At 38.2% G+C, this 12,706-nt stretch overlaps 2 protein-coding genes across 2 annotated transcripts; one reads left to right on the top strand and one right to left on the bottom strand.

Annotated features, from left to right (window-relative positions):
* Positions 1-2,229: 2,229 nt before the first annotated feature.
* On the bottom strand, positions 2,230-4,628 carry LOC102198798 (transmembrane 4 L6 family member 1-like). Its single transcript, XM_005735527.1, has 5 exons — positions 4,441-4,628; positions 3,949-4,014; positions 2,862-2,998; positions 2,589-2,775; positions 2,230-2,495 (listed from the first exon to the last, which is right to left on the bottom strand). Exons 1-5 carry the CDS (start codon positions 4,615-4,617, stop codon positions 2,487-2,489), a joined length of 576 nt encoding a protein of 191 aa, XP_005735584.1. The 5' UTR covers positions 4,618-4,628; the 3' UTR covers positions 2,230-2,486.
* Positions 4,629-5,730: 1,102 nt separating this feature from the next.
* On the top strand, positions 5,731-9,641 carry LOC102198534 (mannose-P-dolichol utilization defect 1 protein-like). Its single transcript, XM_005735526.1, has 7 exons — positions 5,731-5,858; positions 6,090-6,155; positions 7,770-7,902; positions 8,134-8,219; positions 8,863-8,978; positions 9,098-9,208; positions 9,299-9,641. Exons 1-7 carry the CDS (start codon positions 5,768-5,770, stop codon positions 9,419-9,421), a joined length of 726 nt encoding a protein of 241 aa, XP_005735583.1. The 5' UTR covers positions 5,731-5,767; the 3' UTR covers positions 9,422-9,641.
* The last annotated feature ends 3,065 nt before the right edge of the window (positions 9,642-12,706 follow it).

Below are 12,706 nucleotides of genomic sequence, written 5' to 3'. Positions count from 1 at the left end.
CACTTACGAGGACATTATACTGCTACTATTCTATTGAAATTTTAAATGAATATCCTCATATGTGGCTCTCATTTTTCTTAGAAACAAAAATCAGGTAAAAAAAAAAAGAGTGAGAATGTGCCAAAATAAATAAATAAATAAATGTCAGTCAATGAGCATCCACGAAGAAGAGAGGAGCAGAAAAAGAGATATTCTGGCAGGGCTTTTTACAGTGTACCTGAGTCTGAACTGCTCAGGTGTTCTGCTTCTAAGTTTGGGACAGCTATAACCACCAGTTACATGAAAAAGATAGACGCAGGGCAAATGGGGCTCGTCTGCAGAGTAATCTTGACCTTGTAAGATTTTGAAGTAAGTTACGTAAACGCTTGTTTGTATCACTTCGTAAGGTTTCACTTAGTGCTCTGCATCTTCCACTTGCATAGAAAAATTTGGCTAGTTGTCTCTTTGGACTTGCCTTTGGAGGAAGTCTGTGATTTCATTAGTCTCAGGTTTGGTCATTTGTGATGAGATCCTATTCTTTGAACTATATTTGCTTAGTAATGTTTTTTAGAGATGGCTTAATATTCTCAGAGTGTTGAATATGACTAGACCACTTGTCTGTGTTTCTCTGCTATGAGTGGTGTTTTTTTCTTTTATTCTTCTGTCCATTGTAAGTTGTTTTTATTGTCTTTATTATTAACAGAAAAAACCCACCACTGAATAAAGCCAGGCTGTTGTGTGGCCTTGTGGATGATATCCACGTTGGGGTTCACTGGGGTTCAGTCTGCTTTACCTATCCATGGCATAGAGGTGATTTGGGGAAATGATTTGGCTGGAAATCGGGTCTTGGCTGAAAATTGGTTACCCATTAAGTCTGCTATTCTGAATGACAGATGGGTGTAGAAGTCTGTTAGAGAATACAGGGTTAAGCCCTAATGACTTTTATGATCTTCAGACAAAAGGTATGAGGACCTTTAGCAGTGGGATAAGTGGTTATCAGATGACTCACCTGTGAAATTGATAGACCGTGTTAATGGTTTGCGGCAGACTATAGGGCAGGTCAGTTGACAAAACAGAACCTAAAAAAAGCCGCAGGTCAAGATGAAACATTTGTGTGACCAGAACTCTGAGAAGTCTCAAGTGGGTAAAAGGGTGACCAGGACACCAACCCCTGGATCTGATGAAATTTGCAGGGTCGTCATTTTAAACTAAATTTGGTGGATCATATGCTAAAGTGCGGCAAGCGTCAGAATAGAATTGTCTGATTGCTACTCAAGACCAACTTTACGAATTGTTAAACGTGTCGAAACCATATAATGTCTTCGCTTTATCTCTGTGTATGTCAAGCTCTGTAGATTCTCCTTCCTCAGCAATGGATTCAGCTTTGATTGCTAACAGTGTGACGGTGCATTCAGACAGGTCTTTTTATTTTCTTTATTGTACTTTTTTATTTATATAAGAGCCCCCAAAGTCTATGTGTGATCTATCTTTTCTCGTCACATACACATATTCAAAACGAGTGAGTTTCTTTTGTTGTTGGAATGTACAACAGCCACCACTTCTTAGTGTGAGAGACATGTTCAAAAAGCAGTGTAAGATAACAATGTCTTACATCGACATTGTTATTGCATGCTCAACACACAGCTTTGTTTTGCCGCTGCTATAGCAACACACCAAGAGAAAGAGAGATCAATATGATAACCACAGGAAAACAGTGATTTTATATATATATATATATGTGTGTGTGTGTGTGTGTGTGTGTGTGTGTGTGTGTGTGTGTGTGTGTATACTTTTGTAATTTCTAGGCTTAAATGTCTCTGCAGTTATATTGGGCATCAAGCAAATCGAAGGCATATGTATTAGTATATATCAGTACATTAGTATATTATCTAGGCACTGTACTGACAACGAGAGAGAGAGAAACTCATGCTGAACAAAACATGTTTGGTGTCTGGGCAACACTTAGGGTGAGGCAAGATTACTCAGCTGCCATAAAGGTTATCATGAGATCTGAAGTTCCCTTCCTCACCTTCCTGTGGATTGTATTTTGATTGATTATTCTTTTTAGAAAAACCGTGAAGTTTGTTAATGCATCTGGACTATGAAATCGCATTTATACAGGATAGATAGACAGAATAAAGTTTGTGTGGAGTGAAACAAAGAGGTGCACTCTCAAATATCACTGCAGTTGTATTAGTATATTTTTTAGTGACTGTAATGACAAAACACAAGACAAATGTGTAGCTGTGGACCAGAAGCATTTATTTTCAAGCAGTTTATTAATATCTGACTCTATGATTAGCGTGAATTATTTGCAATACTGTACTCGTTTCACAGCGGACGCTAATGTGTGTATGTAACAGCAGCCTCAAGCATATTAAAATACCCCAACAATACTTTTAGAGCAAGCATACACTACAGATGTACTGAAGGCAGGAACACTTCTTTTAGACTCCTCTTCAGATGTGGCGTAAATGCAAACAGTCAAAAGCCTCCTGATCAGAAACCTATGCATGCTGTAATTTGAAAGAACAAACATCAATAAAACGAGGGAGCCGCTGGTGAGTGTAACTTATGTGAAACATCAATGTGTGGTCTTTTTACCTCACCTCTTTTTTGTCACAGGTTCCAAACAGAGTGCCGGCAAGGCCATTGATTATCTGCATGGCACAGAGCAACCCCTGCAGGCAGCTGGCTATGAGCAGAGTCATAAACAGCGCAGTATTGAACAGCACCACATTCTTTGGCTCACTGCACTTCGCCCACGACTTATAGTCAGTCAGGTAGGTCATATTGCTGCGTGAAGAAAAGAGGTTTATGAGCAACCAGAACTTATTGAGGATTTTAACAAGTGTCTTTGGAAAACTGCTTCTGCTTGTCACCTGCTTTGGAAAGGTCTCTGCCAATCACCGGTTTCAGATTTGCAGAGGGGGCCATTTGTTAAGCCAAGAAATGCTGCAATGAAGCTGTAAACGGCACCCGCCGCACCCAGTGCAGCAAACAGAATAGATAGGAACATCTGCCAGAGTTAAATGACAATGACAGGTCATAAAAACATTTCTATTGCAGATTTAGATATTTGGTATTAACAGTGGATTCTGAGCAGCTTTTAATATTTCACCTCTGTTCTTCTAAGATTTGTGTGAAACTATTATTTATAAGTTTAAGAAAGAAAAGCCAAATAACTGTCCAATGTCCTTTCTAGCTCCTATCCTATCACGAACTACAGACTGACGTCCCAATATACCTCTATTATTAAAACAAGATACTAGTTTCTAGTCAAGATTCACAGTTGTGCATGCATGTGCATGTCATAATGGTGTTTTGTTTTGCTTAACTGTCATTGCATTGTTCTATTCTCGATGCAAATCTTTCGTTAAGCTTATTGTTTAATTTGGCAAATTGTTTGGCAACAAAGAAGAAGAAATGAATTGAGTTAGTATTTGTGGTAATTTGCTGTCTTATCTCACATGGACTTAAATATTGCGTAATAATGATACAACACCAAACATATTTCTTCTTTTAGGAAGTGTCTCTCCGCTTGGTCGCACACCCGTAAACACTTACGTGTGAACTGAATATATCTGCTTTAATGTCCTTGCTCATACTGCCATCCTACCAGTATATCTTATAGCAAAGCAGTCGCACCACATGATGCTATCACCTCCAGATAATTTTGAATTCCAAGTATCCAAGTGTTACAATCCAAGTAGTACAATCATTTTTCTTCGAACGCGATGATGTTGATAGCGCCCCCATGTGTACTTGCAAACTGTCCCCTGTTGTTGTTTTGTTTGTTGCAGTTTTTGCTTAAAGGCCTTTAAGGTTTTGTGAATACAGGACACTTTTTATCCTTTATATAGAGACTTTGGCAGCTCTTCCTGATCTTGCAAGTAGTCATTTAACTACAATTCCTTTACCAGTTACTGAGACGTACCTGTCACCAGAAATGTGTTCAAAGTTACTCACCCCTAAGCGATTTGCGCAGCACCCGTGCTCTCCAGTCAAGTGAATGGAAAGTGCTGACATGAAAACCTGTGGTGGTACACACACAGAGTTAAACTACTCTGCATGCATCATCAACAAGAAACCAGTTCAACAGCACTTAAGTTAAGTTCAGCCACTCTAAGCCTTTAAATAGCACCAAATTTTCAGTAAGATTTGAAGAGCTTCTAGATTAAACAAATTCCAGGTTGTTGTTTGTTTTTGTTTTGTTTTTTTTCTTTTAACCAACGCACAAAATCTGTACTTGGAGTAAACTAGTCTGTAAAACTATTTATAGTCTGTTCAAATTGAGGTTTTACAATATATTTTATAGTTTACACCATCTATTAGATGTAATAATAATAATAATAATAATAATAATAATAATAATAATAATAATAAAAAAATAATAATAATAAAAATAAAGACTTGGCTCCCACCCTTACAATCCAGCACATAAGAGAAGTGAAAACTCACCAATAAACCTCCTCCAATGAGTCCCCCCATGTACATGACCTCTCCAGTGATGTGCTGTTTTTTCACATACTCTGTGCTGAGGTCGGGGAAGAACAGCACGATGTTGCAGATGATGGACAGAAGCACCATCGGGTACAGAGTATAGGCAATGATACGCGAGCATTTTCCAGTACACATGTTGTCACCGAGAAAACTAACCAACTGTGATTAAAGACTTTCTGTTCATCACGTTTTAGTGCACATCCTTCCTGTTTTTTGGGTTTTTTTGGTCTTCTTTTTTTGAGAGGAAAGACGTCCTACATGAAAAAAAAAAAATTGAAGCGTATTTGCATTGGTGGCTTCATTTTATTAAAAATAGGGAGCTGGTAGAGTAGTTTTGAGCCAAAACTGAACGTCTTTATCGAACATTCATCCCCTGTGAAAATCGCAGGTTTCTTAATGGCGGTGTCATAATGATGATGGTTCAGTGGTGGGGTCGCTCAAAGTATCCGCTGTAGGGAAAACAAAAGGCCTAACTAATTACACCTGGGCATAAAACCTCTACAAATTTGTGATCATTTATATAAAATCTACAGCCTTTATCTGTTTCACTGATCTGTTAAACTCACATTTTGTTGATTTAGTTATCAAATTTCCACCAGCGGGAGGCTTCCTACTTTTAATACCAAAATAAATTGCTACAAAGACTCAACAAAGAGCAATAATAAAAACTACTACTCGGAAGTCTCAGCACCTCCTCATTTAGGACTGTTTTCTATCTGATTTTCTCCCCCACCAAAAATGGGCTACTCTTAAGCGAGAACACCCTGGGATGAAAACCAGATATGATTGTAGTCTGTTTTTTCATACTTGGGGAGATTTTCTGTGCTTTCTTGTAATCAGAATTCCAGATGTGTGGGAGGCTACAAGCAGGATTAGTACGTCACATGTTTTGGGCAACCCTCCAGTACACCCGCAGATAATGCCCTCTCCTACGAAGACACTGTTGTAGCTCAGCTATGAAATAAAAAATGTGAAATTTGTTTCAGAGCTTTTAGCAGAGCATGAGAAGTAGATGTCAGTTAAGTACTTTGCACACAACTGAATTCAGTTATGTTCAAACTGTATAGTTCTCCAGAAACATCCCATAATTATAGTAACCTCTTTGCCATTACAACAAATACTACAAAAGCTGGATAACTTTTTTTTTCTCTTGGAAACTGTGGTTTTATCTCAGAGGTCAAACGTCTGGCTCTTTATCCTCTTTGGACTCCACTGTAAACACTGGGAAACCTTTGGACCACTCCCCCTGTTGCTGATGATCATTCCCGGCTACGGCTGAGCCACCATGGCCACGTCAACCATCAAAGAGTTTCTTGTAACTTACTTAATGCCAGAAAAATGCTACTACGAGCTCTTCCTGAACTTTCACTTTCACGGTGAGGCTTCCGGCTGACACTTTCAACCGACCGGGTGAAATGGAAACTTAATTTTTCCAGATGCAGATGAGTGATAGCGGGGGCTGGGCGGAGGGTGCGTGGGGACGAGAGAAAGTAAAGATGTTGGTTTTTTGGGGGTTTTTGCCTTTTGCCACCTACAGTGCAAACTTATTTGGAGATCTGACGTTGAGGTACATCTTCATTGTCTGAGAGTTTTCTTTTGTGTTACAGTGCCATGCCTAAAGTTCGTACTAAACAAAACTGCCGGATTCTGGATCATACTGGACACATTCCTGGGTAAGACGCTGTGATTTAATCATGTGTTTCAAGGCAGATCACAGCATACTGTATCAATGACAAACGAGGTTCATTAACAGGGAAGTTTCACATTTAAGAAACAAAACAAGAAAAGACATACTAACGCAATCGCATTTCCCTCCCTTTACACGATAATCATGATGGATAATAATCAAATCATCATAACATTTTGTAAGACTCCCTCATTGCTGGTGCAGATAACATCTGGCCAAGTGGTTAAGCCACCGCATTAGCATGTCGTCTTCATGCAAAATGCAGAAACAAATGACGGCGGGAAACGGATTCATGCCACAGCACAATGCACATGAATATTTGCGTATTTATGTGGTTATTACCATGTGGCTTTTTTTTAAGGGGACGGTTCCAAAAATTCTAAATTTGTCACAGGCAGCTCTCAGTACAGATGAGCCAATCAGAATTGCAGGACATTTTCAGTCCCACCCATGAATTTAGAAATAATCCATGCATAAAATTCTTAAGCATAAAACACTGCTCTGATGCAAAATGTAAATCTAGCTGAACAAATGGTTCCAGTATGCTATTTAAAATGCATATGCCTCTTGCAAACCAAAATTGCATCTTTATCTACTCTCCCAACTTTTTTAAACTAATTCACATGTTTAATATAAGCCAAAATAAGTTGAGTAAATCCACTTTTTTCTTTGCTTGCTTGTTTTTTGTTTTGATTTTGTAGGTCCATTTTAGTTCATATAATAATAATTGTGTCCCAGAATGCATGCACAACCTGCTTACTGTAACCTCTTTAGTCTGGGAAATGAAGAGTATAAATAGACATGATCAAGCCCACGTACAAACACCATGGGTACACCAAAGTTCAGTGCCAGTATTTTTCTAGTCTTTTGTGACCACACTGAGTGTGTCCTTTTGACCAATACAACCCTGTTACTCATATTACCAAAAAAGACCAAATATTTTCAGTTTCCCTCCTTTATTTATAGAACTACATTTATCCTTGACTTTCACAGGTCATTCCACTTGTGTGGTCCTGGGGATTTTTAAGATTTTAGACTTTCAGGTTTTAATATTCTCTTTGATTCCTAGTTTGTTTAATGTTCATGTTTGGTTTGTGTGTTTTCAGCACATTTAGTCTAAAAACTCTTCCCCTCGATTAGTTATCTCACCTAGTTAGTTGTTCCTTATGTTTTGTTTTTAGTTTTGCCTTCCTTGTCTCCTCCTGTGTGATCTGGATTAGTTGTGTCCCCCCCCACGTGTCTCCTCTCTGCCTCAATCACACACAGACAGGTGATTGTCCTTTATCAGAGTTTCTGTTCACTTCCCCCCAGTGTGTGTGTTCAAGCTTTATGATTCACTCGTTTTGAGTTTCCCCATTTTGACTTCGTGTTTTGCTTTTATGACGACCTGCAAACAGTTGATAAGCGGCTCGTTTTTTTCTTTATCTCAGTTTACCTCTCTGCGTCTGCATTTTGGCCCAATTTTAGAATGACGCTGACTGACTCAGATGTTTGACTTGCAATGAGTGCTTTCTGTCTTTTTCATGTTGGTCCAGATATGGACCATTAATTTCTCCTCTAACGACCAAATGTCACCTGATTCCCTGTTGTTTCCATGCAGCACAACTGCCTCAGTTGATAAAGATGTTATGGGGAGGAAGTGCAGAGGGTCTGAGTCTTAGCGCCTTCTTCTTGCAGCTTTATGCTTTCTCGTGTCCTGTTGTGTACGCTATGGCAAACAACTTCCCATTCTTGTAAGTAAGCTGATGCGCAGATCACACCGTTCGTAGGATTTCCCATTCATGCCATGCTTTACACCACTCAAGTTCAAATTCTCAGTCTGTTCATCATGCATGACTCACTTGCACAAGCCCTGCATAGGCACACCCCAAATCCTCTCAACTTAAACACAGTGGGTGACTTAATTTTTTTTACCTTTTCTTTCTGTGCTACCTTAAATGTATTTCACTTGAACTGTTCAACAGTGCCTGGGCTGATAGGCTCTTCATGCTTGCCCAGACAGTGGCGATCGTCTTCCTCATCCTCCATTATCGCGGTGATACGGTCCGAGGTGAGCACATGCATCTGCAGATTTTGCAGAGGCAGAGTACAAAGAGCAGTCCAACATGACATACTTTCACCGAGGCAGGCAGGTCCCTCCACACTAATACAAATAATTAAGCGGTGACAGTGACAGTCAAGACAGTTAAGACAGTGTCCCCCAGTTTTTACGTTTTCAATTTGATACTGATTTTTGGAGATTTAACACACAGTTGCTTTTTTTTGGCCCTATTTCTCAGGGGTAAAGGATTAATTAAAACAATGCCCGGATCTGAATTGACTCCAGGAGTTAATCAGCGGGTTAAGGCATGATATTTATGACTTGAATGTGAAACTATTGGAAATCTCCAGCACTTGGCTGCTTCTTCACAGAAATGAACTTTGAGTGACACTTTAAGGAATCAGCTGCGGTCATGCAGGGTCTGAATTGCATTAAAGAACCTCTGTGTTTTTTGTGGTCATGCAAAATCAGCCAGATTCTCCAAGTGTTATATTTGGAGCTGTTATATCTGAACATGGAAAAAACAACACAGTGATGTAGTGATTGTAGGGTTTGAACAAAGTCCCTCAAGGACAGGGTGGCTGTGCTTTCAAATAGCGCCACCTTGTGGTGTTGCTGTATTCTTCATATATAATTGTGGTTTCTGTTGCAGGAGTTCTGCTCCTCTTTGCTCTCTGTGGTGTAATGCTCCTCCTGCGCTCCTATGCAGCAGCAGCAGTCATCTCAGTGATACAGGCCTCCAGTTTGGCGGCTTTCATTGCAAGCAAGGTAGCAACTTATCAACTTGCCTCATTTATGAGCTGTTCTATGATAAATGTGATCACTGAACTGTAATTTTTCTTTTTTAAGTGCACGGTGAACACATTTAGTGGATTTGTTATTTACAGGTTCTCCAAGCTACAACAAACTATCACAACGGCCACACGGGTCAACTATCCACTCTGTCAGTGTTGCTTTCATTTGCAGGCTGTCTGGGTGTGGCCTTTGTTTCTTTACAGGTATGCAGTTAAGAATTACTAGCAGACATATGTGCACAACCGCATAGTTGTGGTTATACTAACTGGAACAACTTGAAATTTTTTTTATAGGAAAATGGAAACTCTCCTGTGAGTTTGTCACACATACTGTCAGCCTGTCTCAGCTGTGTCCTTCTGGCTCAGATCCTCTGCTACAAGGCCGGCGCTGTCAGCACTACAAAAAAGACAGTGTAGAGCACAGTGATGATGCTGCCTGTTATTATATTGTGCCTGAGGTTGGCCTGTCAAGTATGGAGCCAAAGTAGCAGTAAATGTTTACAGATTTTTCCTTTTTAATATGTCCAAATGCCACTGTCACGTTTTTTGTGTGAAATATTATGTCTGTTTTAGGTTATTGTGACCTAAGGGGATAAAAAAATACTTTGTTGACCACCAGGGATTCAAATAAAATGACTTTATTCTCACAGAAACAATTTTCACTGTCTGCGGCTATGACAAAATATTTTTAAGTAATCTGGCAGCTCTGTGTCTTTCTGTTGAGCCATTTCAAATTTGCATCAACATCAAACTAAAGTTTACCAGATTAAACTCGCTGAGTAAACCGCAAACCATTTCAAAGTGGGCTGAAGAGAACAAATATAGAAGCTTTTGCTGGAATATCACTTATTAGTCCCTACTTTGAGATTACAGGAATATTCATATGGTCATACTTTTATTCTTTTACTTTTATGTTTTACAAAATAGAAAAACATTACTTTTGTGATAGATTTTACTCTTCCTGTTGGTATCACATATTGATCATATTTTCATTATTTTGTGTTGTAATTTGAGCGTCTCCAAAAATTTGTACCCTTTACCCGAGGCACTCGCACAGTAAGCTCACAGTCAGAGTGCTTAAGTTCATATCTGCAGGATATTTACAGTCTAGTGTGTTCAGTAATCTAACTTGACCTTCAGGTATTTTTAGCCACCAGTGTTTGTTTTTGTTCAGGTAGTTATTTCCTAACTTTCCTATTTTAAAACAGAACACAAAAACCCATTATATAAACAATTTAATAACTATAATTTATGAGGTTCCTTATTTCAGTATGGATTTAAATGTAGTGCAAATTGAACGCTTGAGCCACTCATCCTTTTTTTTTATAGGAAGACTTTCGTTTGGCTGAGGTATCTGAAACTACAGCAAAAATTTCTGGCACAACTTCACCTACTTCCAAGGTGCATGGAGAGGATGAAAGAATTCACAATGCAGGAACTCCAGCAAGACTTAAGGGAAGATGAACAACTTTAATAATTGACCAACGCATTTCGGCTTGTGGCCTTCATCAGGGTCATAGTAAAACATTGTAGAAAATTGCTTAAATACAAGACAGGAAACAGAAAAAAAATTAAAATTAACCAATCAAAACTTCATAGATAGATCAGATGACATATAACAGGTAGGTAATGATTAATTGGTTAAGTCACGCAAAAGTAAATACTGGACTAGATCATTAATGATGAGGAGGGGAGGAGACATAATCCCCACCTGTCTCAAAATAACACGTGTGTGAAATACATAAGAAGAAAACTATGAATACACACAAAAAAAGGGACAAGGCAGTATTTAATAATAAAAGGAGGTTCATCTAGCAGTTGAATTAAAAAACAAGAGGACATCATCCCATAGGAACACATTTGTTAAAAGGTCCTAGTTTATGTCTCTAAAATGTAAAATCTCTAAAATGTAGAGTTAAGATGGGATGTCTAGAATGCTACTCCTTTGGCTGAAAAAATAAATAAAATTAATTAAATAAACATTACCCATGCGAGAATAATTTAACTGATAAAATTAGAATAAAAACATAAAAAAGGTTCCGTTCACAAAAACTCATTGATAGAAAAATCCTCATTCATACCTCTGGGGTGCAGACTCTTAAAGCGGAATATCCAAAATGCTTTTTTTCTGGATAAAGTTAATATTACCACCTCTTTGGTTTAGTTTAATGGCTTAGAAACAATAATGGTGAATTTGGATGTTTATCATTGAAGTGTCTTGCAACAGGGCTGGTTAGATCAAGCCTTTTGATCGAACATCTGTGTTCATTAATTCGATCTTTCAGAGGGCAGGATGTTTCTCCTATATTCATTTTATTGCATAGGCACTGTATCACGTAGATTACATTTTCAGTTCTGCATGTGATAAGTATCCGAAACTACACAAGGACTGGACTAAAAATCAGTGGCAGCAGGTCTTATGAAGGGATGAAATCAAATTCGATATTCTATTTAGTTCAGATCATCAATATGTATGGACGAGGTTAGAATTGTACAAACTCTATTTTTGCTTTTTACACTGGATTTTCATGCGAGTTCCTGATTTTCACTAGCAAAATATGAAGAAATAAGGGTTGTCATGAACTTTTGCAAAGTATTGTGTAACTGTGAAATATTGGTCAACAGTTTTTCTCAGTCATTTTTTGTTAAAGTGTACAGTATTAAAGACACGCCACCTTCAGTCATCCTTATGCCAAAGGCCCTTTTCATATGTGTACACATAATTATCTCTACTTCCTGCAGTAGGAGTCACGTTGCAGGTTGACACAGGTGATTTTCATAACTATGATATCAGGCATTCACAGAAAGGTTAACCTTAACTTCCAGTTGGAGGTGCAACTAACATCCAGTCATGCACAAAGAAAGTCACGCAGAAAAAAAATATCCAGTAATAACTACTGTAACATTACCAATTAGAAAACGTTAGCATACTTCTTCATAAGTCCTCTTAAGTCACCTGCCAAGCAGAGCGATATTGTCATTTAAGAAATTTTGTCCAGCACTTTCTGTTCTCTACCAGCTGATGGGAAACTTCATCACTTTACCAGTTCTTCAATGTAGCGGTGAGTTCATCTCTTTTAAGGAAAAGAAACTCCAGCTAGCTGCTGCTCAATGGTGGGAAATCTTGAAAATGACATAAATGTACTACAAGACATATGCAGTAAAGTTTGAGAATAACACACAGGAAATTTTACATTTTCAACACTGTTGAACAAAGTAAGTAACCACCACACTGTTGGACAATAAAAGTCTGAGTTTATTTGCTCTTCACTTCCATTCCACATATCAAAAAACCATGTTGGAAAATTATTTTCTAACATTCATGAAATTGAACCAAGCTGCTCCATGAAATGACCGATAACACATAACTTTTAGAACTGTCATGAGGTTTAAACTTTGGCAAATATCGTTTAATAGAGACACAGAGAAATGAACTGAAAGATTTCCAAACAAAAGTGTTGATACATATACGTTTTTTTTTGCATTTATAGTGTTTGAGCATCAAATCGCTCCCTTTCCAAGGCCTCTATCAATTCTAAAGTTTTTATTCCTAAAACTATCAACTAATCTTTCTATTTACTGAGACTGTAGAGAAAAGTCCAAATACAGGTTTGCATTCAAACAGCTCAGTTTGCTGTAATCTGACTTTATCATAACTAAAAGCTAAGGTATTGAACTGCGGTGTAATAGAATAGAGCTGGA

This window comes from Pundamilia nyererei, unplaced genomic scaffold (genome assembly GCF_000239375.1).
Source record: "Pundamilia nyererei isolate P.nyererei 1_Seehausen unplaced genomic scaffold, PunNye1.0 scaffold00064, whole genome shotgun sequence".
NCBI lineage: Eukaryota > Metazoa > Chordata > Actinopteri > Cichliformes > Cichlidae > Pundamilia > Pundamilia nyererei.
The sequence above is the reverse complement of the archived record's forward strand: the minus strand, read 5'-3'. Positions and strand labels throughout refer to the sequence as shown.

What these genes read in the sequence shown, in the direction of transcription:
- LOC102198534 (XM_005735526.1), top strand. Translation starts at nt 5,768, where the DNA reads ATGGCCACGTCAACCATCAAAGAGTTTCTTGTAACTTACTTAATGCCA. An exon ending in GCAAACAACTTCCCATTCTT is followed by an intron (nt 7,903 to 8,133) that starts GTAAGTAAGCTG and finishes ACTGTTCAACAG; the next exon opens with TGCCTGGGCTGATAGGCTCT. An exon ending in TCGCGGTGATACGGTCCGAG is followed by an intron (nt 8,220 to 8,862) that starts GTGAGCACATGC and finishes TTTCTGTTGCAG; the next exon opens with GAGTTCTGCTCCTCTTTGCT.
- LOC102198798 (XM_005735527.1), bottom strand. Translation starts at nt 4,617, where the DNA reads ATGTGTACTGGAAAATGCTCGCGTATCATTGCCTATACTCTGTACCCG. An exon ending in TCATTGGAGGAGGTTTATTG is followed by an intron (nt 4,015 to 4,440) that starts GTGAGTTTTCAC and finishes GTACCACCACAG; the next exon opens with GTTTTCATGTCAGCACTTTC. An exon ending in CAGAGACCTTTCCAAAGCAG is followed by an intron (nt 2,776 to 2,861) that starts GTGACAAGCAGA and finishes TTCTTCACGCAG; the next exon opens with CAATATGACCTACCTGACTG.